The sequence below is a fragment of the Cyclopterus lumpus genome, chromosome 6, assembly GCF_009769545.1.
Source record: "Cyclopterus lumpus isolate fCycLum1 chromosome 6, fCycLum1.pri, whole genome shotgun sequence".
Taxonomy (NCBI): Eukaryota; Metazoa; Chordata; class Actinopteri; order Perciformes; family Cyclopteridae; genus Cyclopterus; species Cyclopterus lumpus.
This window is the reverse complement of record NC_046971.1, coordinates 15,454,754-15,480,972: the sequence shown is the minus strand read 5'-3', so window position 1 is coordinate 15,480,972 and position 26,219 is coordinate 15,454,754. Positions and strand designations below refer to the sequence as shown.

Below are 26,219 nucleotides of genomic sequence, written 5' to 3'. Positions count from 1 at the left end.
CAACAACTGGTACGATATTGTATGTGGGAATACCAGCCAACATATTGTTGTTCAAAAATGTAACTAAACTAATAAATTAAACCTATTCAATGGCAAACTAACCAATCCTCCACCTACCTGGTTTTCATGGCAGGGCCCTTGGGAGTATTCTGTGATAGTTTCCAGGGTTTGGCGAACCAAGTCCACATTACTCTCATTAATGTAAAGGCCCAGTAGCCCGAGGCCTCCAGTGGTGCTTCCGCAAATACAGTCCAAGAACTGAAGAGTCTCACACACCAGATTGTAGTTCGTCTTGTTGGTCTGGTTGCGCAGAAAGTTCTGGAGCAGAAAAACAGTCGATCAGCTGACAATTTAAGAGCACTTGGATCTCGAGGTTCTTTCTCAAAAAAGGGGGCCAGTACCTGCAGGTCTGTATTGTGGTTCTCACAGAGCAGCTGAAGGTAACGTAGGATTGGTTTCATGATGGTGATGGCTTGGCTCATCTGAGTTTCTTCTAAAACCTCTTCGGCCCCAACTATCTCACCGTTCTGGCCTTCAAGGTCAGGATCCAGCTCCTTTCTGAAGGCGCAGAAGGCCTTTGAGGTGACTGAGGAGGCCTCCTTCAGCTGCCCTCGCATGTCCTCCCTCATATGAAGCCCTGAGTCTTTCCCTAGAGCACAGCATGTAGGCATAAAGAGATATAAAAGACTCAACTCTGTATTTAATTATGCAACAGGACAGAAAGAAGATACGTCTTTGTAAACAGATCGACGAAAACAATCAACATGCAGAAAAGGATCAATGGCAGCCTTCTTGATGACATTATAGACATACTAAAAAAGAAGTGGGCGACTATTGACTGGGCTTCTGTAGCATGAAAGAACCCAATGGTGATACAATGGCCTTTTGATAGGCTTGTGATGTGGGCCGTCACATGGCCCCTGACATAAGACTGCAGGAACTGGCAACAACAGTCAGTCAGCAGAGCAAGAAAAATCATTCTGTATTCATCCACCACTATTGTTGAAACTTGAGGACCTGTATTAAGGTTTTAAAATGTATATTTGAGCCTATATTGTGCCTTTTCACTCGGTCCAGGCCAGTTTCTATGGGAATGCTTGGTTGTGCTCGAGACGTGACCCCAGTGACCCAGTCACTTTTAAATGCGTATTTGTAGGTACATCCAGCATTATTACCCAAGTGGTTCACTTTATATAAATCATACTTTCGACGGTTTGTTGCATGTTCCAGACAGCGCAGGTGACAAATATGTTTTGGCCACACTCGAGGGTGAAGCCACGGAGCGTGTTGGTTATAATTCAAAAGGTTAAAATACACCATTACTTGACTCTACCTTTCTTCAACCTAATGCTACTGACGTCGGTGTCATCATCCCTTTTTCTGCAGCTGAGCTCAAACATGTTGACGGACACGGTGGCTCGGATCTCTTGCTGGGCCAAACGCATTCGGTCGTAAAAAACCTTGAAGAACCTCTCGGACTTCTTCTGCTTGTACAGTTGGTTATAGAAGGAGTTCTGGGTGGGAGGCAGAGTAGTAATCAACATACGTGTGAGTGTTTTGTGGGTTTTAGTTGATTAACGTGGATGTAAATAATAATTTTAAAAATATGTATATATTTGAGTGTCTGTGTTACTCACCTGTATCTGTGTGTTTCCGCCCTGGAGAAGAGCGATGCCCAACAGGATGCTCTCCTCAAACACCCGGTCATTCTTGGTGTTGACGATGAGATCAATCACCAGCTCTGATGCCCCAACGTTGTCCAAGAGACACTGGATCTCCACCACACTACTACCTGGCTTGTCAGAGTCCAGCATGGGCGAACCTCCTGCAGAGATTAATATAAACATTTAACATAACTGTGCTCTTAACAGACATAATTGCGCACATTGATCATATTTCTTTCTAATCTTACCTATATGAATCTATCTTCCACGGCTATTTTTTTTTAATATATATATATATATATATATATATATATATATATATATATATATATATATATATATATATATATATATATATATATATATATACACACACATATATACACATATATACATACATACACACACACACACACACACACACAGAGAGATTTATCTTTTCATCTATATATGTTGTTTTAGGAATTGCTTTTAGCCAGATTCAAAGTCTGTTGAGAAGCTGTCATGTTAGCTGCAGTTGTTTCCTCCACAGTGAGCAGTTATGCAGTGTCTGCTGGGTTTATTTGGGGTTTCACTACCTCCGGATGACGGCTTGACAAAGCCGCCAGATGAGCTGTTTCCACTCCCAAGCTCTGACTTGGAGAGAAGCTTTTGATTTCCATAGTAGCGAGTGAGGAGAATCTTTCTTAACTCGTTTCCCTGTGGAGAGAGAAATCATGATGTTCAATCCATATCAGTCTGAGAAGGTAAACCAGCCTCAAACTAGGAAATTCACATTTTAGTCACATTTTGAAAAAGTAGCATTTTCGTTATCGAAATGATGGACATGTGCTTGTCCCATCCAAGAGAACATTTATGGTGTGGTGTATTCACTGACGTGAAATCCACTCAATCACCCAAACAAGAGCGCTGAGCAGATTTCCTCTTTCACCTAATAGGAATGATCACCGTCAGCCAATGATGCATTTATTTCTTGATGGAAGCAATGGCTTTCAGGATGAAGAAATTGAAGCCTCTCATTGAGGAGCATGACAACAATAGCGTTGTCCAATAACTCGATTCTAACAAAGCCTTTATGAAATATTATGGCAGTCAAGACAGAAAAAAATGTGTTAAAAAAATGTGGTGACAATTTCTGGTCGTCTTTTCTGAAATCTTATATCAATATTTTCTTGATCAAGAGACCATGATGGGACAGTTTGACAGCAACTTTTTTTATTTATTTTTTAAACAAACATACACCATTTTATAAAGAGCTACTTCAACAACAGAGATGTCTGATTTCAGTGAAACTGACTAAATAAATACTAATAGAAAGAAATACAGAATATCACACACACGCGTGTGTCTTGTGTGATAATGTTTCATCTATATAAAACCAGAACCAGATTCCTTCTAGCCACATGTTTATTTAGTTTTTTTTCTTTTTCCTCTCAAACATCTTTGTGCATCTCTTGTGACATTTGACACAGATAAGTAGAAATGAGATTAAAGGATTCATGGAGATAATCTCCCCACGGTGGTGGTTGTGTAATCAAAGTGCAATAGTGATTGACAGGTGGATGACATACATTGTGCTCGTCACCACCTATTTTTATTATGCAGGAAGTGATGGATGGATGGGCATACAGTATAAAGAATGTATGGACACTAATGGAGGTCAATAGTTTCTATGGCAACCCAACAATGCAAATGGCCTTGTGTGATGACACCCCACTACCATCATTATTGATCAACAGACAGGAAAGATGGATGAATAGTTGGACAAACAGATCAATTGATGGGTGGAGCAAAAGGATGAAAGGAGCCACCTGTGGTTTCCATGGAAACATGTTAGGACAATCAGCCTTCCCCTGAATACAAGTGGTGGACTAAATAACCAAAACACAAGCCTCCAAGAAATTATCTTAAAAAAGAAAAACATGAAATATATGTTTTCTTCTTTTTGTTGCTTTTCTGTCTTTATTGTAAATCAAATATCGTCAGAAGTCCTCTTAGGCCACTGTCATGCTACATTTTCTACACCAAATTATGTATTGTGTTTGGTGTGGTTAAGTTTTAAATCCTTTATTATAATTGCATGACACAATTTGTAATGCGGTTGCGTGTGGCGCACCAAACATTCAGGCAGCGATCACCTGGCCTCTTTACCCCTCAGCAAGTTCCCATATTGGGATCGTCACACCTCTATTAAAGCCGGCACACACTTCTAATTGGTATTCAGCTTTATACGACTCAATCGTGTATCTGCATTTGTTGCTCGTGCATTGCAAACGGTGTGAAACTATAATGTGGCACAGGGAGGGTAAAAGTATCTACTTAACACTGAAACTGAATAATCACAGAGAAATATTGGTCACTACTAATGCTATATTTTAAAAACTCCAAACAGTATGAAGATCCATTGCCCAAAGGCTGCCCGGTTACAGTCCAGCTGAAGAGCCTCAAACTCAGTGCACTGAGGAGTGAAGGATTGTGGAGGAGCACGTGCGGCTGATGCTCCCTGTGTCAGTAAACACTCCATCTCATCTGCAGTCAGCAGAGACACTTGTCTGCCTGCACTGTCTGGCTGAGCTGTCTCATAAAACACACACACAGACACTCGCACACTTCGAGCTGAAGGTGAGGATTCATTGAGCTAGCCTCTCTAATTTCCACACAGTAATGCATGGACACAATCTCAGTGCAACTACAAACTCTAGTACTTCGCCCTGTCGGTCAGCGCTCTATAAATGCACGCTCTATGACTGATTGCAGAATGAATCATGTTTGACTTAACATTTCCCCTTTTCTGACAGAAGACTTGATGGTTTTGAACCACACTCAAACACCAATGAAAGAAACACTCCGTAGGGGAAGTTGATACTAGAGTTGGGGTGACAGGTGTTTGACAGAGAGGAGAGAGAGAGAGAGGAGAGAGGAGAGAGAGGTGGAAGAGGAGAGTCAGCCCAGCCTGACTCATCTGCTTGCTGCTGCATTGACGAGAAAAAACTCCAGTCAGGTGATGTAAGAGCCACGAGAGCGAGAGAAAGAGAGATAGAAATAGAGGTAGAAGAACTGACAGAAGTAAGAGGAGGGAGGGGAAGTGGGGGTGAGGGAGAGGAGGAGAGGAACAAACAAAACCTAGCGAGGCGCAGACAGTCTTGGTGTTTTAAAATGTGCACCGGCACGCCACACTGCGGCTCCGATGTCCAAGCTGGGGATGAGCTGCCGATCCCCACCTCGGGCATCCTCAAACTCCCTCCCCTCCCTCCCCTCCCCCAGCCACCTTACAGCTCTGCAGATCTCTCTGACTTCGGAGAGATGCATTGAGAAAAAGACAAAGACAAAGCCTGCCCTATGCTTCTTTAGGGGGTCTAATAACTCACAGGCAGCAGAGGGCCTGTGTGCTCAGGTCAGACAAGGTTGATTATAGCAGAGACTCAGGACATAGAGGAGGATAATGTTACCCAAACAATCAGGTGGGGAGGGGGAGGGGGGGCAATAGTTTTCTTTTCTGTGTTACTTTTTGTCCCAAGAGAAACCTGAGATGACTCTGGGTGTGTGTCTTTTGTAAATAGTGGGGGACACTGATCAAGTACACTGACACAATACAAAAAAAGTTTTGCCGAAGGCCGCGTAACACCCAACAACTTTACCAACCTGAAGCAACATTTTGGTCCCAGCAGAATCTGCAGTCAACACACTTTGTTCTGTATGGAGTGTTAAATGGAAACGCTATCGTCTATTGTTGTTGTAGTTTAGCACATGATACTTAAAATCAAACTGAAACTCTATTTGATCAAGCATAGTATAAAAGCATGTGTTGCATGTTATCTAACAAAGACTTCATATGTCTCTAAGGAGTCTGTGAGCTCCTCCACAGCTTGGAACTGGAGGGGAAATGAAAAGCTTAAAGTCTGTAATATAATACATATCCATATCAATGTGGCTTTCCAAGGCTTTCTCACGAAGGGAGTTATTTCATGAATAGGACAAAATCAGAAAATCAAGACGCATACACATCCTGCTGTTTTAGCACAGGCACTTTGGGAACATGGAGAAATAGAGCGATAGAGAGAGAGAGAGAGAGAGCGATAGAGATAGAGAGGACACAGGCAGAGCTGTAGCTGCTATTGATGATAGTCAGGTCGTCTGTATTTTTCTTGGAACAATTTTTTTTTTCCTCGCAGTATTGTGGGAGATTTTTTATAACATAAACACCCAGATTTTTCAGGCAGATTTGAGTGTTTTTAGACCCACCTTTGTTTTGAACTAGTCTGAATTTTTTCCACCAGAATTTCACACCCGACAGCATAAAGAGGACTTTAAAACACGATTTAGACATTCATATTTGGAAATAAACCGAAAATGCTTTAATCATTTACTAGGGGAGTCCCCAAGTATGCAATCTGGTACTAATTATACAGAAAAGGGAGAAAAGATTCGGAGACAGTATTGTAGTAGAACTGATCCATTTAAATGTAATTTACTGAAAATATAATTGAATGCGTGGTGGTGGTTTCAACTCATGATTTCTAAAATGATGGCTATGTCCAGTTATATGGTGCTAATTAATTAATTAATTATTCTTAATGCCCTTTAATGCTGGTTTGTGCTAAGCAATGCCACTCAATTAAGTTAGAGTTAGGCAAACAGAATCATTTCACGTCTCTGCTCTTCCTCGGTCCAATTATCTCCCTTTCTGCAGGATATGAAATGCATTCCTGGCCCACAGTCACTACAGGTAGCTCTGCAGCAAAAGGCTCCTGCATGCTACACGTATCTGATAAAACTCTGTCAGAGACACTCATGCACAGAGACATGAGTCACGTGGCGCCATAATTTCAAGCTGCAATTCCACGGCACATCAAATATTTTCACCAAACAAACAAGCACATCAGGAAAAACAAATTAAGCCCACATGTGAGAGCAATTGGTGAGACTGGTTCAGGGAAATACAAGACCAGCAGCGTAAACAACGGTCATTGGACTGTTAGCTGGCAGGTTCACTGTGGAAGTGTCACATGTGATTCAGTAACATTGTTAAGAAGACTGTGATGTTGGAGATCGGTTAACTGATAAGGTACAACCGTTTCATATGCCTCACTGGTACTCAAGCATGTATACAAGGTGAACAACAAAAAAGCCCTGCTGTATTAGCGGGCTTGGGTTTTGAGTTTCGCGCTTGGCAATGCTTTATGGATCCAATATTGTCTGTCTGTCAAGATACTTTGGTCTAGACTGAAATAACTCAAGAACCAATAAATGGATTTCCACACGTTTTTTTTTGTTTTTTTACAGGCAATAATGTTCCCCGGTGTATGAAGGCGTATATTCATGGTTACCAGACGATGTTTCCTAATGATGCCACCAGGAGGTTAAATGGTCTAAATAAGTGAGTCAAGCTAATATGCATCTGATACAAACATTTCTAAATCATGTAATGTGGAAAAGTCTCAAACTTATGATGATGTACTGCAAATGTCAAAAGCAGGAAAACTGCAAACTGGCAAAGAGGAACAATAGTCACAAGTAGACACATTGACTGAAAGACATAATATGAAATGACCTTCGCTAAATTTGTATTTACTACAAATATTTTATGTTATTCGAAGGTGTTTCTATTATTTTGTCCACCAGCTGTGTGCTTTAGCAAAAGCGAGAAGCAATCCGTCCAAACACAAGTTGCACATCATTCTGTCCCGGTCGCCTGTCATGTGCCTCCATGAGCACAAATAACCTAACTCGCACGCAATCAGATTAAAATAATGCACTATGAACTGTGTCAAAACACTGTTAACAATGACAACTAATCTCATTCATAGTGGCCACAGACGCCATGAGGCCCTGAATTCAAGGACTATCACAATTTCACGGGTGTTTTTTACAGTGCGTCTCTTTTCTCCGCGGCTTAGGCAGGCAACGTGCTCCTGGTCTGAGGGCATTTCTACACAGGGTACATTGACTTCCTGTGCCCAGTCACGGCTAGACCAGACAGACAAACAACATGTGCTAATCCCTCGTCGTCATGGAAACCAAAACATAATACTCAACTAACAGACACCTGACCGATGGACCGAGGGAAGTGGGGGCCAGAGGACGGAAGGAAGGTAGAAAGGAACAGGTAGTAAAACATTCATGACAATTTTTTTCAAAATAGACACATTATTATTATTTGGCATTAGATACATATTTATGAAAATGTAAGGCATTCAGGTTTCAGATCAAGATTACCTAATGCCAACTTTCTGACTTGACTCGTCATGCTGTGTCAGCCTGAATCCAGCCAAAGGTCAAACCCTAAGAGTATCCGTGAGCTTATCCAGGCCACTGCCTGCATGCCTGACCCGCTCCATGTGGATGAACCTAAGCCATGTTCCACTACTCCCATCAGTAGACAGAGAACACGGGAAAACCCTGCAGGATGAGCTCACGCAGGGACATCCAGCATGGCATTGCATGCCTAGGTGTGTGTGTGTGTGTGTGTGTGTGCGAGGCTTTCCGTCTACATGCATCTGTGTGATGCGCTTAGTATCAAGAGGGTGGTAATCTGTAAATCTGCTTTGCCTTGGGCAGGTGGTGTGAAACTTGGCAAGTAAGGCAGAAAGAGAGGGACAGGAAGAGAAAGAAGGACAGACAGAGCGTGTAAATGACAGGGATGAGTGTGAAAGAGAGGGAGGAGAGTGAGAGAGTGAAAAGCTAGTTATGTAATAGAAATCAATCATCTGTGAACAAGAAGACACTTAGATGCAGATACAAATGTGAGCACACCCTGCATTCATGGAAAACAACATTTAAAATAAGAACTATTGTCAACAATAAGTACCACTAAGTACTGTCAGTGTATGGAAACCCAGATATGAGTTATTGCTCTATGCTATGAACCGTCAATGTTGTCGAAAAAAAACTACTGAGAGACCGTTATGATGATGAACACGAGTACTGCATTTCATTTGGAGTCCATGCGTATTGAGTCAATGTTGTCCACAGCAGAGACATTAACATACAAAGTTCTAGTGGCATTTCTTAAGTAGTTTGGGGGGCACTTTGAGTTGCTGAACCAAACTGGGGACATTGCAAATAGCATATCCTAAGCGTGTTAGCGACAAGAGCACCATGGTGGCATTTTCATCTACGTAATTAATTTTCTTGAATCTGGCCACTTTAAATACTCAGTAGCGCATCAAACATGTATTAATCCACAGCGGAAAATCGTCCCCAATAAATGCTTAATTCAGCCCTGCTTGACTAACATTTATGAAACACTACAGGACTTGTGATTTAAGAAATGACTTTGCCTTTTCTTTTTATATACTATTGCACTAGTATGTAAATAGTACTAATGTACTGATATACTATGTATTTGTGACCCACTTTTAAAGATTTACATCTTCAGTGGCAACAAATGTGCTTGCAGCTAAGTAGCAGAGACAGGTTAGGGAAGTCAGAAAAGTATTGAAAAGAAAAATGGTTGCATTGTTGGTTTTTTATGTGATCAGACAAGTATAGAACAACACCAGCGTTATTTTCTAAGTGACAAATTGCAATAGATGAGATAATATAAACAATGAAAGTCTATAATGCTACTTTATGCATATTTTCTCCCATGTAAATATGTATGGTGCAGTATCCTACTTTCATGTCACCAAAGACATCTTGAGGGCAAGTGGGAGCAAAAACATTCACGGATATGCTGTTATCTGCCAATAAAGTGCAGTGCAGCAGTAAGAGCCAACACATCTTTATACTGCGGCCGCTGTGGATCTTCCTTCCACTGCCCGACCAGCGCTCCTGGCATGACCCAGGCAAACAGAGAGCAGAGCCTGGGTGGGACTAGAGGGAAGAGAGATAGAAAATAACTCAGGCGGGCAGACAGAATGCGATGGACTGAGACAAAGCATGGAGGGGGCAAAGGAGGAAGAGAGAGGCAGTGAGCGGACAGAAGAGTGAGTGTAAGGAGGGAGGGAGGGAGTGAGAACGTGATGGTCCACGTGACGCTGGCTCAGGCACTGCAGGCTGTTACGTAAGTGCACCCCCTGCCCTGTCTCCTCATGGACTGAGCAGACTCCGCTTCTCTCCAATCCCTCACCCTGCAGCCGCTGCCCACTTTTTTTTTTCCCTTCCACTCACATGGCTCCTCACATGGCTGCCTCCCTCCCTCCATCTCTTTCTCTCACTCTCCTCCACCCACTCACTGCACCCCAGGGGAGCCACCAACCTCTGCTGCCTATGCTGTCACTCTGTCTCTCTCTCTCCCCCTCTGTTTTTGTCTGTCTCTCTCTCTCTCTCTCTCTCTCTCTCTCTCTCTCTCTCTCTCTCTCTCTCTCTCTCTCTCTCTCTCTCTCTCTCTCTCTCTCTCTCTCTCTCTCTCTCTCTCTCTCTCTCTCTCTCTCTCTCTCTCTCTCTCTCTCTCTCTCTCTCTCTCTCTCTCTCTCTCTCTCTCTCTCTCTCTCTCTCTCTCTCTCTCTCTCTCTCTCTCTCTCTCCTCTCTCTCTCTCTCTCTCTCTCTCTCTCTCTCTCTCTCTCTCTCTCTCTCTCTCTCTCTCTCTCTCTCTCTCTCTCTCTCTCTCTCTCTCTCTCTCTCTCTCTCTCTCTCTCTCTCTCTCTCCTGTGCAGTGAGGCTGCAGCTCCACGCTCAGGGCTACAGGGATATGACAAAGAGATGCCACAAATACATGCTTGAGCACACTCACCTACACAAACTGACATTTCACATATCGTTACCGCACTGTCTGAGCCGCTTTTTTTTTAAAGTGACTGTTTGTCCACTGTCTTATTCCACAAAACTGTTGAATCATTTGCCTTTTGGAAAAAGAGACAAAAAGAAACAAAACAAACAGCTTGGCTGAGTGGCACAAGATGCAAACACAAAAAGGGAAAACAAAACTGACGGACGTGACACTGGCTGGCAGATACTATATTGAGTAAGATAGTCTTGACAATATTACTAATGCAATTACACTGAAAGAGAGGCTAATGGAGCATACATACATTATGTTCTGACAAGTAATGTTGAGGTGCAACAATAAAAGCCTTTAAAACAGCATTGTCAGCCAAATAATAACCATGTTGCATCAAATCCAACATGGTCAGAGGACAGCAACAGTCTCGACTTGAGCAGCTCATTTTGCTAGTTGTACAGCGTCACCTCCTCTCACCACACAGCTGGAACAAACTCTCCTAAACCTTCCAAAGGTGATTACAGACCTGGCTTTTTTGGCCCGTGCCCCCCCCCCCGGTGTGCACAAACATACACCCTACCACCTCCTTCAGTCTCCTGTACCAACTCTTGTCCTTCACGTTCCAGGCCTCTGGCTGAGCAGCAGGATATGCCCCCACGCCCCATACTCGCTGCAGTATTGATTTGTTTGTTTGGTGCATGCCCATGCCCGCGCCCGCCCCCGCCCCTCCTCCTCTTCCTCTTTCCCTTACTTCCTCCCACCTATTCTCCCTCTGTGCGAGTGTGTCCTCAAGTGCCTTTCTGTCTTATGTAACATAGAAAGACCCACAGCATACTGATGAAGGGGAGTCTGGGCTCAGGGCCGACAGACCTGGGAGAAAACAAGTACTACACCGCACTGCTGATGGGAGTACAGCATTGCTGGCACTTGAAGATTGGGCTTCATCCATAGAAAATTGTATTTTTGTTATGCAATAGTGGAATTGGGAGAAACTAATACAATTTGCTTGGGAATTCTGAAGTTTTACTTCTAAAAAAAAGGACAAATAACATGCAGGGTCAAGTACTCACAGCCTCCTGAAAGCATTGCTTCTTGTCCATCATCTCTCTGAGTGTTTGCAGGATCTTGATACACAGCTTCTCCTCTTTGTCCATAAGCTTCTTGGTGTGTTTGATCAGTCTGACGGAGTGAAAAGATAGGTACTGTATCAAAGATATATTTTATTGATCATCACAGATGAAATCTCATTTTCTGCTTTCCAGGGAGGTCAGAGAGCAGAGTAACAGCACCCCTGGAGGTTTGATTTATCACTTTTTATTTGTATTTTTATATCCAACATGTTAATTTGAGTAGTCCACTGATCACAGACAGAATACATTTTTATTTTGTTTTAGGCTTTCAAACATGAGGAATGTGCTCTTGGTTCCTTCCACAGGTTGTGTGACTTACTTGGACATGAACGCGCCACTCTCACAGCGTAGCCGAGCAGCCTCTGGAAACAGCAGCTCTGGGCTATGAAGAACATCTACCAGCACAGAAAACTCTGCCTGAACCTTTGGACTGAACTGCTCCTCCAGAAGGGACACGACCCCCTGCACATCACAAACAGACACACATAAAGGCTCAATCAAAAGCTCTCCTCATTCTGTAAAAATAACTTTTAGAAAAGCCCTCAAACTACTACATTTAGACACTCCTGTATTTTCTTTAGCCACAATAGCAGCACAGCTTTAGGGATGGTAGTCCACCACTTTGGCCCACACTGAAATATCTCAACAATTGTTTGCTGGAATGCCATTAAGGTTTGTGCACATAGCCTCGGTACCTAGATACCTACAACCTAGAAAATAAATTCCCCCTGGGGATGAATAAAGTAAGTAAGTATCTATCTATCTATGTGACCTACTAACTTGATGTTTTATCTATTGCCATTAGGAGGTTGACAATTTAAATTGTTGAGGGAAATGTTAATATTAGATGGATTGACATACAATGTGGTCTTTAAATCCATGTCTTCCTCAAGATGATCGTCATAACTTAATGATCCTGAACTTTATATCTAGCACCACCATGAGGTCAAAATGTAACTTAGCATTAAGCTCAACACTCTGCTGTGCCTTCGTGAAGTCTCAGACTTGTTTAAAAAGAAAACCTGGAGCTTCTCAATGATGTTCTTGTAGTCAGGGCCACCCAGATTCTCCTTGCGGGGTCGTGTGCGGGCAGAGATCCTCCAGTCCTTGGCTGCTCGCTGCACCATGTTGCTGTGGACCTTCAGAGACAAAGTGTTGACCTGACTGTCCAGGTCCACTGGGATGGCTATGGCCCGTGCTTTAGCTGTGGAAGAACACAAAGGGTTGAACATCGGTGTGATTTAGTTTTTCAAAATAAACACAATAAATACATGTATTATTACAATTTATTAGTGATTTGCATTTTATTCAATATTTCAATGGACAGCAGAGTAGCAACACTCACCAACATCAGCCAGCGTTTTGATACAGCTCTCAATATTAGCCTTCTGAGCAGAGTTGATCCAGGTGCAGTTGTAGATCCTGAAAGAAGACTGAAGCAGCTTGATGAAGACAGACTGGTTTGTCTGTTTAATGGAGAGAGAGAGAGAGAGAGAGAATATATATATATATTTTTTTTTAAGTGGCATGAGTGTAGAGAAAGACAGAGATAATCCTGATGGGAACACTTCAATATTGTGTCTGATAGGGGACATTAGTGCCAACTTCTGCGTAAAAAAACACCTCTAGCAGCTGCTCGACGTATACAAATGTCTGCAATAAGACAAAAAGGTCCCATGTGATGGTGCAGTAAAGTATGGCAGTCTGCTATCAAATAATTTTACAGCAAATTAGCTCAAAGTTGGTAAAGGATTTGGACATGCCACAAGTGAGCCTCCCTCTGCGGGCACATTTCACCTGCTTGACAGAGGTGAAAAACAGTATACCTGCAGGTTGGAGTGGTTGACAGAGAAAGGTGAGCTGAAGAAGCCCTTGACAATGGCCATCACTGTCTCTGTGACATACTTCTCCAGGGCCACATCTGCATGGTTACGGTCTGTGGTAGAGTTGCACACCTTAAATACAAAAACGACAGAGTACATTTCTGAACGAGTTCAACCTAACATCACACTGCCATCTTTTTCTCTGCACATGCAGTGAGTGAATGGATTGAGAAAATTAGTAAGCTTAAATGTATCCATGACACAAACAACTCCTCATTAGAAAGGTATCGCTCTGAGCCTTACACTGGACATGTCCACCAGGAAGTTGTCAAAGAGCTTCCAGATATGGTTGGAGGTGTAGATCTCCTTCATTTCTACCTCGGTGTCCACATAGCAGTGATTCACAAAGTTCACATAAGCAGTTTTGACCTGAGGGAATACAAAAAATATATAAGATGCCTGATTAGTTTCAGATAAAAGAGACTAAACAATGTACCCAAAGATGCTACAAAACAAATTAACCACCGTTAACTCGTTCAGCCTTACCTCTGGTATACAGTGGACATCAGTGACAACTTTGACAATGTCGTCCAGCGGTAGCAGAGAGTTGCATTTCAGCTCAGTGTAGACGTTCTTGCCCTCTGTGCAGGCAGCCAGTAGCTCCACGAGCATGTTGTGGTAGGCCAGAGCTCCATCCTCATCTGTCCGCTCTCGCTCGGAGCCCATCATCTGCAGCAACACTGAGAAGGAGGAGCGGTCGTTGTAGAACACCAGCACATCTTCGCCTCCGTTCACCAGCTGGACAAACAAACAGAGGCTTTACAGTTATACTAACTAATGAATAAAACGTACAAACGCTTTCACTTGAAAACATTTGATCTCACCTCAGTCATGACTTTGTCCTGACATTTCTTCACATACTTCCCATCTGCTTTCACAATGGTTTGCAGGAACTTGAGGTACTGAACGTGCCTTCCGTGTGTCTCAATGCAGTGGACAAAATGATGGACCACACGGTCGCTGATCTCATGGCACAGCTGGTAGTTGTTCATAAAGATGTGATGCATCGTCTCAGCTTCAAGCAACTGGTTAAATAGAGATGTGATTCAGTCTTTTAGAGGAAGATCATCTTCATAACAGTATATTGATTCATTTGTATAACAGGAAAAGAAACAAAGACAACTGTTCTTACGAATACAAAATTAGAACATATCACTCTCCTGCTGTCAGGCTGCTGTTGTTTTGCACCATATCTAACAACAACAACAACAACAAGGGAAATGTACAGCAAGGTCAATATACCCCTGGAGTGAGGAAGAGGTTCAGGTGTTTATGGAGCAGAACTTGGTTCTGGTGATTTCCTCTGCAGAAGTTTTGCAGAAACGTATGTGCCAGGGTCATGACTTCATTCATCTTCTCATCACTCTGTGCAAAAGCAGAACCAAGCAAATAAAAGGAAAGATTATAAAGACAGAATGTAAGAAAGCGTGACTTCAAGAAACAATGATGTGCAAAGATTTCAGAGGTAACATCAAGTATAACGAATCATTTATTTGGCTGTTTTGGTTGTTACTCACCTTCTCATAGGGGATCTGCAGCAGGTCCAGTACCACTGTATGGGCCCCCATGTTCTTCAGCAGCCTCTGCTGCTGCACACGACTCTTCTTACTGGGATAACATAGCTTACCGAGTCTCAGCAGGATCTAAATATCAGACACACACACACACACACACACACACACACACACGTGTATTACAGTTGCACTGCAGAACAAAAAGAGATGAATAACCTGGATATAAAGACATGGAACTCACCTCTTTGACGATGTTGTAGTTGTTTGCTTTGTTGCTATCAATTTGAGGTTTATTATCTCCATCCTCTACTGGGCTCAGGACAACCTCCTGACAAGAGACATACATGAAGAAAAGCCTTCATTAAATACATTCAAATAATAATTCAAATTTAATTCATTTCAATTTACTAGTATGTTAAACAGTTCAATTGTTGGAGGTTTATGCCACAGTTAACTGAAGTTCCACAATTCTTATGTGTTCACTCCAGACGGTTTAGCTGCAATAACCGTCTCATCCTGTCTCTAATTACCAGTGGTGGGAAAAGTCCCTGAACTGATCATCATCATCGCTGCATTATTATTACAATAATAACATACAAACACACTTTATGTTACAGACCTGAATAATAAAAACATTACTATGTATTATTCCTTCGTACTTAGCCAAACAGCTTTGATTACAATAACAACAAACAAAGACGCCAGCTGAATGACTGATTGGAGTTTTAAGATACATATAGGGACTTCCTGTGGAGAAATACATATTACAATAAAAATTCTAATTAAATTTCTGGCTTTTTGAGGCTAGATAGCATTGAATGATGATACAGCACCTCGATGTTCTGTTCTTTGACCTGCCTGACCCCCGGGTCTTCGCTGCTGTAGACTCCACTTTTCTCCACCCACAGCTCGGACTTCTCAACAGTCAGACGCAGCTGGTCCAGGTCGGCCTTGATCTGCTTGTAGTTATCTACATCCTGCTCCGACACTAATAACTGGACCTGAAGAACACACCGGACATACTTAATGAGAAATAAACCAGACATAACGATATTAAAAGAACAAATGTGTGTGAGAGCATATTTCTACCAAGAAGTCTCAGTGCATCACTTGGGAAAGTCTTAAAATGCTAGATACCAGTTGAGGAAGCTCATGGTGAGAGTTTACAAACACTGCTGTTTGGCCCTTTGGAGAACCCCCCAATCCAAACTGGTGCTGGAGTTTAACTGCTGTGTCGCTACCTGTTTGAAGGCCTGCAGGACCTCGGCTCTCTGGCTGAAGTGTTTAAAGATGAGCTGCAGCGAGCCAGACACCAGTGGGGGGTAATCTTGCATGATGAGATGGATCAGAACCCTCAAAAACGTCCTGCCTCCCTCATCGTCCAGCTCCACTGCACTTAATTCTGAGCTGAAATCACAACAAGGTAGATAGGCATTTTTAAGCAGATGCATCATTGCCAAAGAGACTAAGGAACATGGTCTTTCAAAAACAATCAATTTATATGTTTAATTAATTTCTCTGTGTGAATGTTTGGTTGCATTTACTGCTTCACCTACCCCCCTGCAAACATGCTCTCTGCTTTGGTTGCAATCTCATCTATGTCTGGTTCCGGAGCTGGAGACAAAAGAAAGTGCTCAACAGGACAGTAAACACCTCATTTAGAACATAAAAATAATATTTTAGTATTTGGATATAGAGAAAATAAAGTCGCACGTGTTATTGGGATGAAATCAGTTGCAGAGGCAGAGGTCTCAGTTATGGTATTGTCCCCAAACTCTTTCTTGTAGATGGACAACAAGTATGTGATCCTATAATCCAACCTCACACTGAGGATGAACTGACGGGGGAACCAAACAAATTTAGTTTTTTAAAAGAATGCCAAATCTCACTAGAAATTACCTAAAGTCTGTGCAGTGGGTGTCGCTTACTTGCAGGATCTCAATGATCTTCAGCTTGGTGTCCATCACCATGACATCCTCATTGTCCGGCAGGTAGTGTCCTCTCCCGTAGCGCAGGGATGGAGCGGTGTCAGGGAGGCTGTGCGGCACACCACGACTCATCATAATCTGAGTCATCATTTCGCCAACTCCGTGGATCGTACGCAGGACATTGTTGCCTAAAGGAAACATTCATCTTCACACATTTTGCATTGTGTGTGTGTGTGTGTGTAAAGCCTATCATTTACATTGTTGACATATTTCAGCTCAAGCCTGTGAAACTTTGACTGTGTATCATAAAGCTAAAACAAGTGCCCAGAACAAAAATAAATCAGCAGTTATTGTTTCCAGTCCATTAAACCTCAACACTCTTTATTTACCACTTTGTCCACCTATATTTTTCACTTCGACTGGCAGATTTGTTTTTACTTTTTCTGATCTGTAGAAGTCTTTGACCTCAAAATTATAGGTCTTTATTTCTGTAACTTCATATTGCAGGTCCACTGCCTCACAGGACTCTTTATCAGGTCAAAAAAACAAAAAGTCAAATACTAAACCCAAATGCTTTCATGCATAGCCTTGCTCTCGCATACATTTGTTAACTGGTTTCATATTTTCTATCTAGAAACGTGAGGACATTGGTCATGATTGTAAACTGTGTTTTTTTTAAACCCAAATTAGGGAACTGCCTCCTCCCCTGTTCAATTATCTTAACTATTGTTAAAAGTGCTGTGTAAATAAGTAAACCTCAGTCGACCAACTGAATGAAATAATGCCCTTGTGCTGTGTAACTGCACTGACCAGTCTCTAGGCTCTTGTCGAGCTTGTTCATGAAGGTCAGTGGGTGCTGGACAATATCCAGGATGGCCAGCAGAGTGCGTGTGAGACGCAGCAGCTCACTAAAGCTATAGAAACCAAAGTAAACCAGGTTACGAGCCAGATTCACCACCTGGAACACAGAAGTCATCATAAGGATAAAAAAAAGAAAAGAAGAAAAAAAGAAAAAAAGGCCTTTACAATGGCACAGAAAAACACATTCATGAAGCACAATTTCAGACTGAAATAGCCTACTGCATTTGTTTATTTTACCTCTAGCGTGAGTTCATTCTTGTGTTTATCTCCAAATGGAAAAGGCTGGCTGACCACATCTTTAAGATATTCTTCAACAAACTCCATGGTGTGAGCAAACTTCCTCTTCATCTCTTCTCTTGACGTGTCAGTGGACTCATACTCAAACCTTTCGGAAAGCACAGTCGCAATCTACATGTGGTGACTTGCAAAATATGCCTGTACATGACACACATAATCTCACATATGGACACTCACTCATGGATGGTGATCTTGGAGGGGATCTCGGTCCAGAGGCGAGCATACCGTACAGGCACCACGGCCTCCTGTGGGTCACGGTCCACATGCATGTGCAGCATGAGACGGCAGAAGGAGGCTCTGAGGTTGTAGGGCAGGCAGTCGTCAAACATGCAGCGCAGGATCAGATCCACAGGTAGCTGACAAGTGATCTGGTTGATGGCGAGGTACTGACGGTCCAGACACATTTTAGCAAAGAGGTTCAACTGATCCCTACAGAGGAGGCAAAGGACATGTTTTTGTTTCTGCAGATTGGACATGGGAAGGCGAAGGGGGGAAAACATGCACTCTTGCTTGTTTGTTTCAGCTATGTTTGTGTTCCTGAAATAAGGTGTAGCACATGGGGAAACTAAAACCAACAATGCCACCGTCACCTGTAATAGGTGATGATGTCTACATCCATCTTGTGGTTGCCCTTGGCATCCTGGGCCAGGTGGCGAATGGATTTGCCGTGAGGCTCTTTGTGGCTGTCGATCCAGTAGAGCCAAACCTCCTCCTCCTCCACCTCCTCCTGCAGCAGAGAGGACTCCAGGGTGGTCTCTGTGTTCGGGATTAGTCTGGGGGGGGGGGGAATTGCACACATTACATTCTGATGTAGAACTACGGCCGCTGAAAATATCCATTTCAAAAAGGAGGAAGCGGCACACTGCGGACTGAATGTGCATGTTTGTACAAAATAAAGGACTGAAATATGACAGGATCAACTTGTATGTCTTAAATATAGATACCACAGGGTGTGACTCACTTGGTCTGGATGAGGATATCTGCGTTGGTGGGGTTCAGCATAAATTTACAGATAAGCTCCTGTGTGACGGGGATTGCAGTCTTGTTGGACACGCAGAGATCAGACAGATAATCCAGGAATCTAGAAGAGTAGCACAGGCATGAATCACCACGTTTTACACACACGGTTTCAGCAAAGGAACACATGAACTGAAGTTTATGTGTGTTCCTGGCTGTGCAGAACATCTTTTTCATCCCCCTTTTTCCATGTAAAAATTATTCTCTTGCTTTATATGACATACATGATTATTACAGCACATACTCTATTGTATTTTAACAAATAAGGCACCTTTAAATATACAAAAAGTAGGATTCACCTATTGGATTGGATTGAATCATACTGTGTCAAAGTACAGTCCCAGTGTTTGCAACAAAAGTCTTAAAGACTACAAATTGTCACACATGTGTAAGACTTGTTCGATATTTAATGTAATTAAATAGTTCCCCTGGCTCCTCCGGAGGGGCACATGTCTGACCTGGGCTCTCTGTTGCGCCTCAGCAGGCTGACGAAGGTCTCAATCTCTCTGGCTGTGATGTGTTTTTCCAGCAGTTTGCGGTTGTTGTGCAGCAGGGCAGTGATCGTGTCCTCAGCCAGGATCTCATAGCCAATCTGAGACTGCATGATTGTGAACTTTTTGGCTATATATTCCTACGTGGCACAAAATACATATGGTTCTAAACACTTTTGATGCAATTGCAATTGATGAGTATAATGTAACAATGCCCAAGTGAGGTTATGCAATAGCTTAGTTTGCTTGATGAACATAAACTAAAATATGAAATGTATGAAATCCAAGAAGAAAACATTTAGCAACTTTACTAGATAACATTTCTTTAACACTTTTGCTTACTACGACATCAAGGAGTGGTCATGGCAGCATACTAAATGGTCCCATTCATGGATTTTCAAGGTGAATATATATTTTTTACAGCAGACAAATTGACTTTGATGAAGTTAAGCAGGAGTATCTCAGCAGATGTGATCTGAAAGTCTGGCAGAATCTACACTGATATGCTCCCAATCAACAGCCATTAACTATGCTTAAAGTACCCCACATCGCCGTGACAATTAGCATGTTAGCGAGCCTGATGACAAACTCAATGAGTACTCAATATTAGACTGTAGAAGACGGAACATGCCTGGTTCTTGCGATAGTCCTGTTGGGAGTGGCGTAGAACCCTGTAACAGAGTCTCAACATGTACTTGAAGTGAGCGTATCGCTGGTCTCCCAAATCCTCCAACTTGAGCATCGGACCGTCACCCTGATCTGTGAATGGAGCCTTCAGGATGCCAAAGATCTGAAGTGACAGAAACCCACACACGCACACAATGATGAAGAACCAACCGAGCATCTACAAACTATTACAGGGAGATACTTTGACGAATACACTTTTTGAGGCCAATCAATGGTTGTAAAATATAACACTAATGGCAATACGACACAATTTAAGATTTTCACTGGGCATCAGTGTCAGTCCTGGACCCTTGTGTTAAAGTTCTGATCAATCCAAGTGTGTGTGTGTGTGCTGACCTGCGCAAGGATGTTCTGTTCCCTCATGAGTTTCTGCCTCTCTCGGTTGGGTGTGGAGGTGACCACAGACAAAACATCCTGGCCGTTGTTTGGTACCACACATACAAAGAAAACAAGGTCCTCCAGGAGCTTAGTCACAAACCTGAAAAAAAAAAATTATATATATATATATTTGAAGGCAAAAAATAACATGAAAACATAAAACATGCACACCACCTTGTGTCACCTATGTGGCCGTGCTCAAGCCTCTGTACCTCCTCTCATTCTGAGCGATGTTGCCGTACTGAAGCTTCCTCACAGTGGACTCCAGGACCTTGCTGGCATCATTGGCAAAGTCCAAGTCTCTGACCTCCGACAGGGGAACAGATACGATGGCGAAAGCTTCTTTGTCCTCTTTAGTGGGACAAGTGCCAATCTATAATGACAGACAACATGAAGGTCTAAATAATGCATTCATGGTTGTTTCACTCGTGTGTGTTTGTGTGTGTGTGTGTGTGTGTGTGTGTGTGTGTGTGTGGACCTTGAGCATCACCGGACGTTCCTCCTCTGCATCGATGGGGACGTTGGTGCTCGTCACCCAGGTGTTGGTGCACAGGTGCCTAAGTCTCACATAGGAGTTTCTAAGGAAGTATGAGACAATACATTTACATATGATATGGTTTCATAGGATTTTTAGAAAAACTGCTCTGCTCTGTGCTGTGAACTCTATAGCAGATGCAGCTTGTTGTTGTTGTTGTTGTTGTTGTTGCTGTTGTCCCGTTGCGAGTGGCTGACCTGGGCACGAGACAGTCGGCACGCTGCAGAGTGGTGGCATCCAGCTCAAACAGAGAGGCTATGTCATTCCCATGGGGAACAGAGACCAGGGTGAAAGCAATCTTCTCTGCTGCTTGATGCTTCCTTTTGGAGAACAAAGTATCCGTCTCATTCTGCAGCAAACACACACACACACACACACACAACCATGCACATATGCAGAGGAAGTAGAAATTAGTGTATGCAGTCAGAAAGCTCATATGACACATAGTTATGTTGTTTGTCAATATTAACAGGAAGATTTTCTACTGTCAATTGTGTTAAATATACAGTACACAACAACACAGTCCATATTCAAGTATTTAAAAGAAGTATGTGTGCAGAGCTTGTTCACACAGGTGTGTTAATACTGTTGCAAGTCGACAGAGGCTTTAAGCAGGTACGAGCTGCAACTAATCATTACCCCCCACCCCGTCAATTGAAAATGTTCTGCAAGTTGTGTGGACACACAGATATCATTAGATTAGATATTTACAAAGCTAACAGACATATTTAGAATTACAAATAATTAGGTAGCTAGGGCGTATGCGAATGTACGTTGCCAGATCTCGCAGGAGTGTGTTGCTGAGACAGAGAAGGGTCTCAAACAAAGTATATTTTATCCTGATTAGTTAGTCGGACTAAAATGCCATTTCAGTGGCAGAATGTTCTCAAGATATTGACATGTGCAATATGGGTATTATTGTTTATTATCGGCAAATCAATAGATCAGGTAACTAATCTGCAGACTAATAAATAATGATACTAATGCAGAATTTTTTTAATAATAATAATAACAACAACAACAACAACAACAAGATAAGACACATTATCACATTGTTATAGCTGCAACCAGAACAATATTTGGTATATTACTTTAAATTATTATTATTTTAACTTCAATATCCATAATTTGTTTGTCCACTATTTGATTCCTTGATTAATTGTTTATTGCTAAAGCACACAGTGCATATATGGCTATATAAAACAAGCCTCATTTCAGGGAACGAGCTGGGGAGTATTGTTGAGTATTACTATGGCTGTGAGAAGCTGAACATATACGTGTTTTGTATCAAGTTGCCATATCGCTTAACACATACTCACGTAAACACTGATAAATGAGCTCAACAGTTGATAAAATCTATAATTCAGGATGGACGGATGGAAGCCAAACTATACTGTCACAGCTTCTTGCACTAATGAGGTATCTACTGTAGCCAGAGAGCCATGCCTTCTCCGTGTGGTGCGGTAGACACTGCGGTACGTTGGCTGGTAGAGTGTGCGCTGTGCAGATGCAGCACGGTGAAGGCGAGGGTTAATTTCTCCCACTGTTCTCTGCATGTCAATGGGAAGCTCCCCAGAGCTGCCTCCACGCCTCAGCTTCTCAATCCTCCCACTCCTCTCTCTCTCTCTCTCTCTCTCTCTCTCTCTCCCCCCCCCCCCGCCCCTCCCTCCCTCCAAACCTCGGCTGGTGACTCACCCCACCAGCTTAGCACAGGCGAGTGGAGCAGAGCAGACAGCACGTCTGCCTCCCCTCCATCCCCTCTCGCAGGGCACCCCCACACCCAGACGTTATGTAAGGAGCCCCCTGTGTGTCTGAAACTCAGCATGTGCATGAGAAAGTGTGCGAGACCAAGAGAGCTGGTGTGCGTGTTCCTTGCACTACCAGAATACAAATGCGCAAGGTAGCTGAGAGCTGAAAGAAATGTCTAGATATAGATTCAGAGTTTGTATGCGAGTGTTAGAGAACTGCGGCTATTGAATCACCAGAAGACGAGGAGACAGACGTGTCTGAAGACGATGTTTAACTGCTGAGATAAAATCGTGTTTCCACTGAAACACTTTTATAATCTTCTTTCTTGTTCCTCAGCTCGTTCTCTCTTTTAGTCAATCGGACTCATCTATGGTGTACAATGATATTTGCATTGCTGTGGTCTTGAACTTAGTAGATAAAATAATGTTAAAAATTCGTTAGCAGTGTGTGACTTTGCAGCTTAATGTGCTGGTTTGACTGACTCACCTCTCCTTTGGGCTCCACCATGCCGTCTTTGAATTCAGGGTTCACCTGCAGAGAAACGGAGGGGTCACTCAGTGACCTCAAACATAGGAGCTCTGATGATCACCCTGTCATTATCATCCCCATCACTGCAAATCAAGAATATTCAACAGCAGATGGGCGATAGACCCCATATTAATGGGAATACTGCCACCTACAGCACATCACCTGAAATCACCTTCAACTGTGCTTATTCAAAAACTGAAGAGTAGATGCTCTCAGTTTGAGAAAAACATGGCACAGACTGAATGTATATTAGTGAAAGCTACTCTAAAAGTACTGTATAATTAAAGTACGGAAGGCACCCAGCTGACTTTTACAGTCCCAATAGCAATACCTGGGCTTTGGGTAACAGCTGATACTGAGGACCGGTCCCAATGTTTAATCAATAAGCTCTGAGCCTCATTGTGTCAAAGTTAATGGGATCATTCTTTTATGAGTAAGGCTTGACTTAAACGCTGCCTTTCTTGTAAACTTTGTCAAACTAAATGTAACTTAAAAAAACAGATATAAAATGTAGTGAATAGTTTATCATTCGAATAAACAATCGTACACCAGCAACTTGGTGAAAGATAATCTTCCAAATGTAGATAGGAATACAAATTCCAGTGTATAATGTACATACAAATAACTATACTGAATAGTTTGGCTCCATAGTCAAAGATAACCAAACTAGATATTTGAGTTTGTATCAGCGCATCCCTAAATTAAAAACACAAGGATGAGCAGCTACAAAATGTAATGGATTAAAAAAAAAAAAAAAAGAGTAAAACTCACCTCTGCTGCGAGGTAATTCCCAGTCGCTAGGTGTTTGAAGCGGAAGAGACTGTTCCACTGGCCGGCTCCACCTCTACAGGGGTCATAGTGCACAACCTGCCATAGAAAAACAAAATAAGGATGCCTAGAAGCATCAGTTATAGTCCAAGTATGTGGTTTAGTGTCAGTCTGTGCTTGCCTCCAACTGGTCTGATCCAGTGCAGAGGGGCTTTTAAAACATTCAGTTTCTTAGTAACACTGCTCATTCAGTTTATGGTTTTGTTTCGCAGACAGACGGCTCGTTATAGGATATGATTGCTTTCACAGAGGATGACCTGCTTTACTAAGAGTGGTTATTCAAAGTGACAATAATTCACAATCCAAATGCATTTTAGTTTAGCCTATTGCTGCAGTGTCAGAATGAGAGTCTATATGCCGAGTACAACAGGAACTTGTGTTTGTCACTGGTCAACAACTGATATGGCAACATAAATACATTGGACAACAGGAACTTTCACTCAGCGCGAGCTGATAAAGATGAACATACAGAAAGTGGATTACAAAGCACCAATAAATAAAGTGGCAAACAGTATGTATTATCAAAATAATAAGTGTGAGAAATGCTCCTTAATAATGACAAAAGTGTAAATTACATCAAATACACAATTTGCTGATTTATGTTTATTTAAACTGAGCTGGGTTTATGATTCAATTGGCTTCAGAAGGGTCTTCATTGTGTTTATGTATTGCTGGTTGTTACTATGGACATTTGTCCATAAATTGCAATCCTGTGTGCTTTACCTCGATCTCCCAGAGAGCCTTGGAGCTGGTGGCGGAGGTGGCAGACTGCCGCAGTGTGGTCCTGAGAAAGACGTGCTGCTGCTTCTTGTACTCGTCACAGGTCAGAAACTTCTCCTGCTCAGCGTGAAACAGCCTCACCACGTCCCCCTGACAGAGCACACAAGCTAAACATGACACTGCCGCAAGACAACTGCATGCCGTTTGCTCTGAAGACATGCAAACTGCATGAGGTTATGCTAAACGATGCACGGAGGAAACCTAGAAGCGATAAAACAACATACCCCCTTCAGCACATCTTCCCGGTAGTCGCTAAACTTCATGAACAAGGTGATCTTCCAGCTTGTGTTACAGTTAACAGCATTGACCTGCAGCATGAAGCAGAGAGTAAGGGTTTTTTTAATCATACAAAAGATCACGTGAGGTCTGTTGAAATCCTTGTAACACCATCCTTTTGTATATGTTCCCACGTTACTCCTTAATAAACTACATTGAAAAGACAAACTACAGGTATTTCTCTCATTTGTATTTATTTATTTGACTACCGCCTTGTATTTCAGCACAGATAGAAAGAATATCGATGAACCATTCCCACCTCTTTACAGCCGGGGTTGTCTAGCAGCTCGATGTTACTGGCATGAAGAGGCTGCCCCGCGTTCACCGGCATCAGCACCACCTTGTCTCCAACCACCACCTTGAACCCAATTACAGACCGTCATATGCCAACGCAGGTGAAGACGCAGATTGGGAAAACTGGATGTGTGTTCAAATGGATGAAACAGGAAGTAAGACTGCGTCCATGCAAACATCCTTTTAATAAAAAAAAAACGAACAAAGGAGGCGCTATGCAACAGCAATAGGCTGAGCTTCACATGAGTGATTGAGTTGTTCACGGCACACAAGTATATTCATATCATGGTGAGCAAACAGGAATGCAGCATATGGTGACTGAAAGGAAACCGCCTGTGATTGCATAACACATGCTCTCTAACCCAATCTAAGTTACAATAGACTCTGCACAGTATCTCATGTTAACCAGCCACACACAAGCACACTGTGCCTTCACAATTGTGTCGCTTATCTCACTTATACCAATGCTGTATTTAAAAAAAACATTTTAAATACATGAAACAGCATCAGGGACAAACAGTAGATAGAAAGTAGGGACCGACTGGGTGCTTTCAAAGCTCGACCTAAAAGCCTAACATGCAATGGGAAGGCCGGTGGATCCATGCTTTTTACATGAGATTCTGTGTCTGACCTAATAATGCACAAACACCATGCACAATCAAGAGCAATACCTTTAACCATAGGATGCTAAAGCCAAAGAGGGAAGGACAAAATCA

At 42.5% G+C, this 26,219-nt stretch overlaps 1 protein-coding gene across 2 annotated transcripts in view; it reads right to left on the bottom strand.

The window, feature by feature from the left end:
• itpr2 (inositol 1,4,5-trisphosphate receptor, type 2) overlaps nucleotides 1–26,219 on the bottom strand; it is a 48,974-nt gene that overhangs the window by 15,771 nt on the left and 6,984 nt on the right. For both annotated transcript variants that reach the window (XR_004609643.1, XM_034536146.1), the window contains exons 6-42: nucleotides 25,469–25,567; nucleotides 25,158–25,241; nucleotides 24,877–25,023; nucleotides 24,097–24,192; nucleotides 23,284–23,328; nucleotides 21,246–21,397; nucleotides 20,992–21,091; nucleotides 20,726–20,886; nucleotides 20,472–20,613; nucleotides 20,080–20,238; nucleotides 19,416–19,588; nucleotides 18,902–19,021; nucleotides 18,531–18,713; nucleotides 18,118–18,369; nucleotides 17,881–18,028; nucleotides 17,593–17,740; nucleotides 16,783–16,970; nucleotides 16,568–16,691; nucleotides 16,411–16,468; nucleotides 16,096–16,261; nucleotides 15,688–15,855; nucleotides 15,096–15,182; nucleotides 14,858–14,983; nucleotides 14,583–14,705; nucleotides 14,165–14,365; nucleotides 13,827–14,078; nucleotides 13,584–13,709; nucleotides 13,284–13,412; nucleotides 12,803–12,923; nucleotides 12,480–12,661; nucleotides 11,777–11,919; nucleotides 11,398–11,506; nucleotides 2,243–2,363; nucleotides 1,638–1,825; nucleotides 1,334–1,514; nucleotides 402–649; nucleotides 118–318 (exon numbers count right to left, since the gene is read on the bottom strand). Coding sequence is in view for 1 of the 2 variants with exons in the window: in XM_034536146.1 (XP_034392037.1) it covers nucleotides 118–318; nucleotides 402–649; nucleotides 1,334–1,514; nucleotides 1,638–1,825; nucleotides 2,243–2,363; nucleotides 11,398–11,506; nucleotides 11,777–11,919; nucleotides 12,480–12,661; nucleotides 12,803–12,923; nucleotides 13,284–13,412; nucleotides 13,584–13,709; nucleotides 13,827–14,078; nucleotides 14,165–14,365; nucleotides 14,583–14,705; nucleotides 14,858–14,983; nucleotides 15,096–15,182; nucleotides 15,688–15,855; nucleotides 16,096–16,261; nucleotides 16,411–16,468; nucleotides 16,568–16,691; nucleotides 16,783–16,970; nucleotides 17,593–17,740; nucleotides 17,881–18,028; nucleotides 18,118–18,369; nucleotides 18,531–18,713; nucleotides 18,902–19,021; nucleotides 19,416–19,588; nucleotides 20,080–20,238; nucleotides 20,472–20,613; nucleotides 20,726–20,886; nucleotides 20,992–21,091; nucleotides 21,246–21,397; nucleotides 23,284–23,328; nucleotides 24,097–24,192; nucleotides 24,877–25,023; nucleotides 25,158–25,241; nucleotides 25,469–25,567 (5,451 nt within the window). In the remaining variant the exon portion in view is untranslated. The remainder of the gene's footprint in view (nucleotides 1–117; nucleotides 319–401; nucleotides 650–1,333; nucleotides 1,515–1,637; nucleotides 1,826–2,242; nucleotides 2,364–11,397; nucleotides 11,507–11,776; nucleotides 11,920–12,479; nucleotides 12,662–12,802; nucleotides 12,924–13,283; nucleotides 13,413–13,583; nucleotides 13,710–13,826; nucleotides 14,079–14,164; nucleotides 14,366–14,582; nucleotides 14,706–14,857; nucleotides 14,984–15,095; nucleotides 15,183–15,687; nucleotides 15,856–16,095; nucleotides 16,262–16,410; nucleotides 16,469–16,567; nucleotides 16,692–16,782; nucleotides 16,971–17,592; nucleotides 17,741–17,880; nucleotides 18,029–18,117; nucleotides 18,370–18,530; nucleotides 18,714–18,901; nucleotides 19,022–19,415; nucleotides 19,589–20,079; nucleotides 20,239–20,471; nucleotides 20,614–20,725; nucleotides 20,887–20,991; nucleotides 21,092–21,245; nucleotides 21,398–23,283; nucleotides 23,329–24,096; nucleotides 24,193–24,876; nucleotides 25,024–25,157; nucleotides 25,242–25,468; nucleotides 25,568–26,219) is intronic.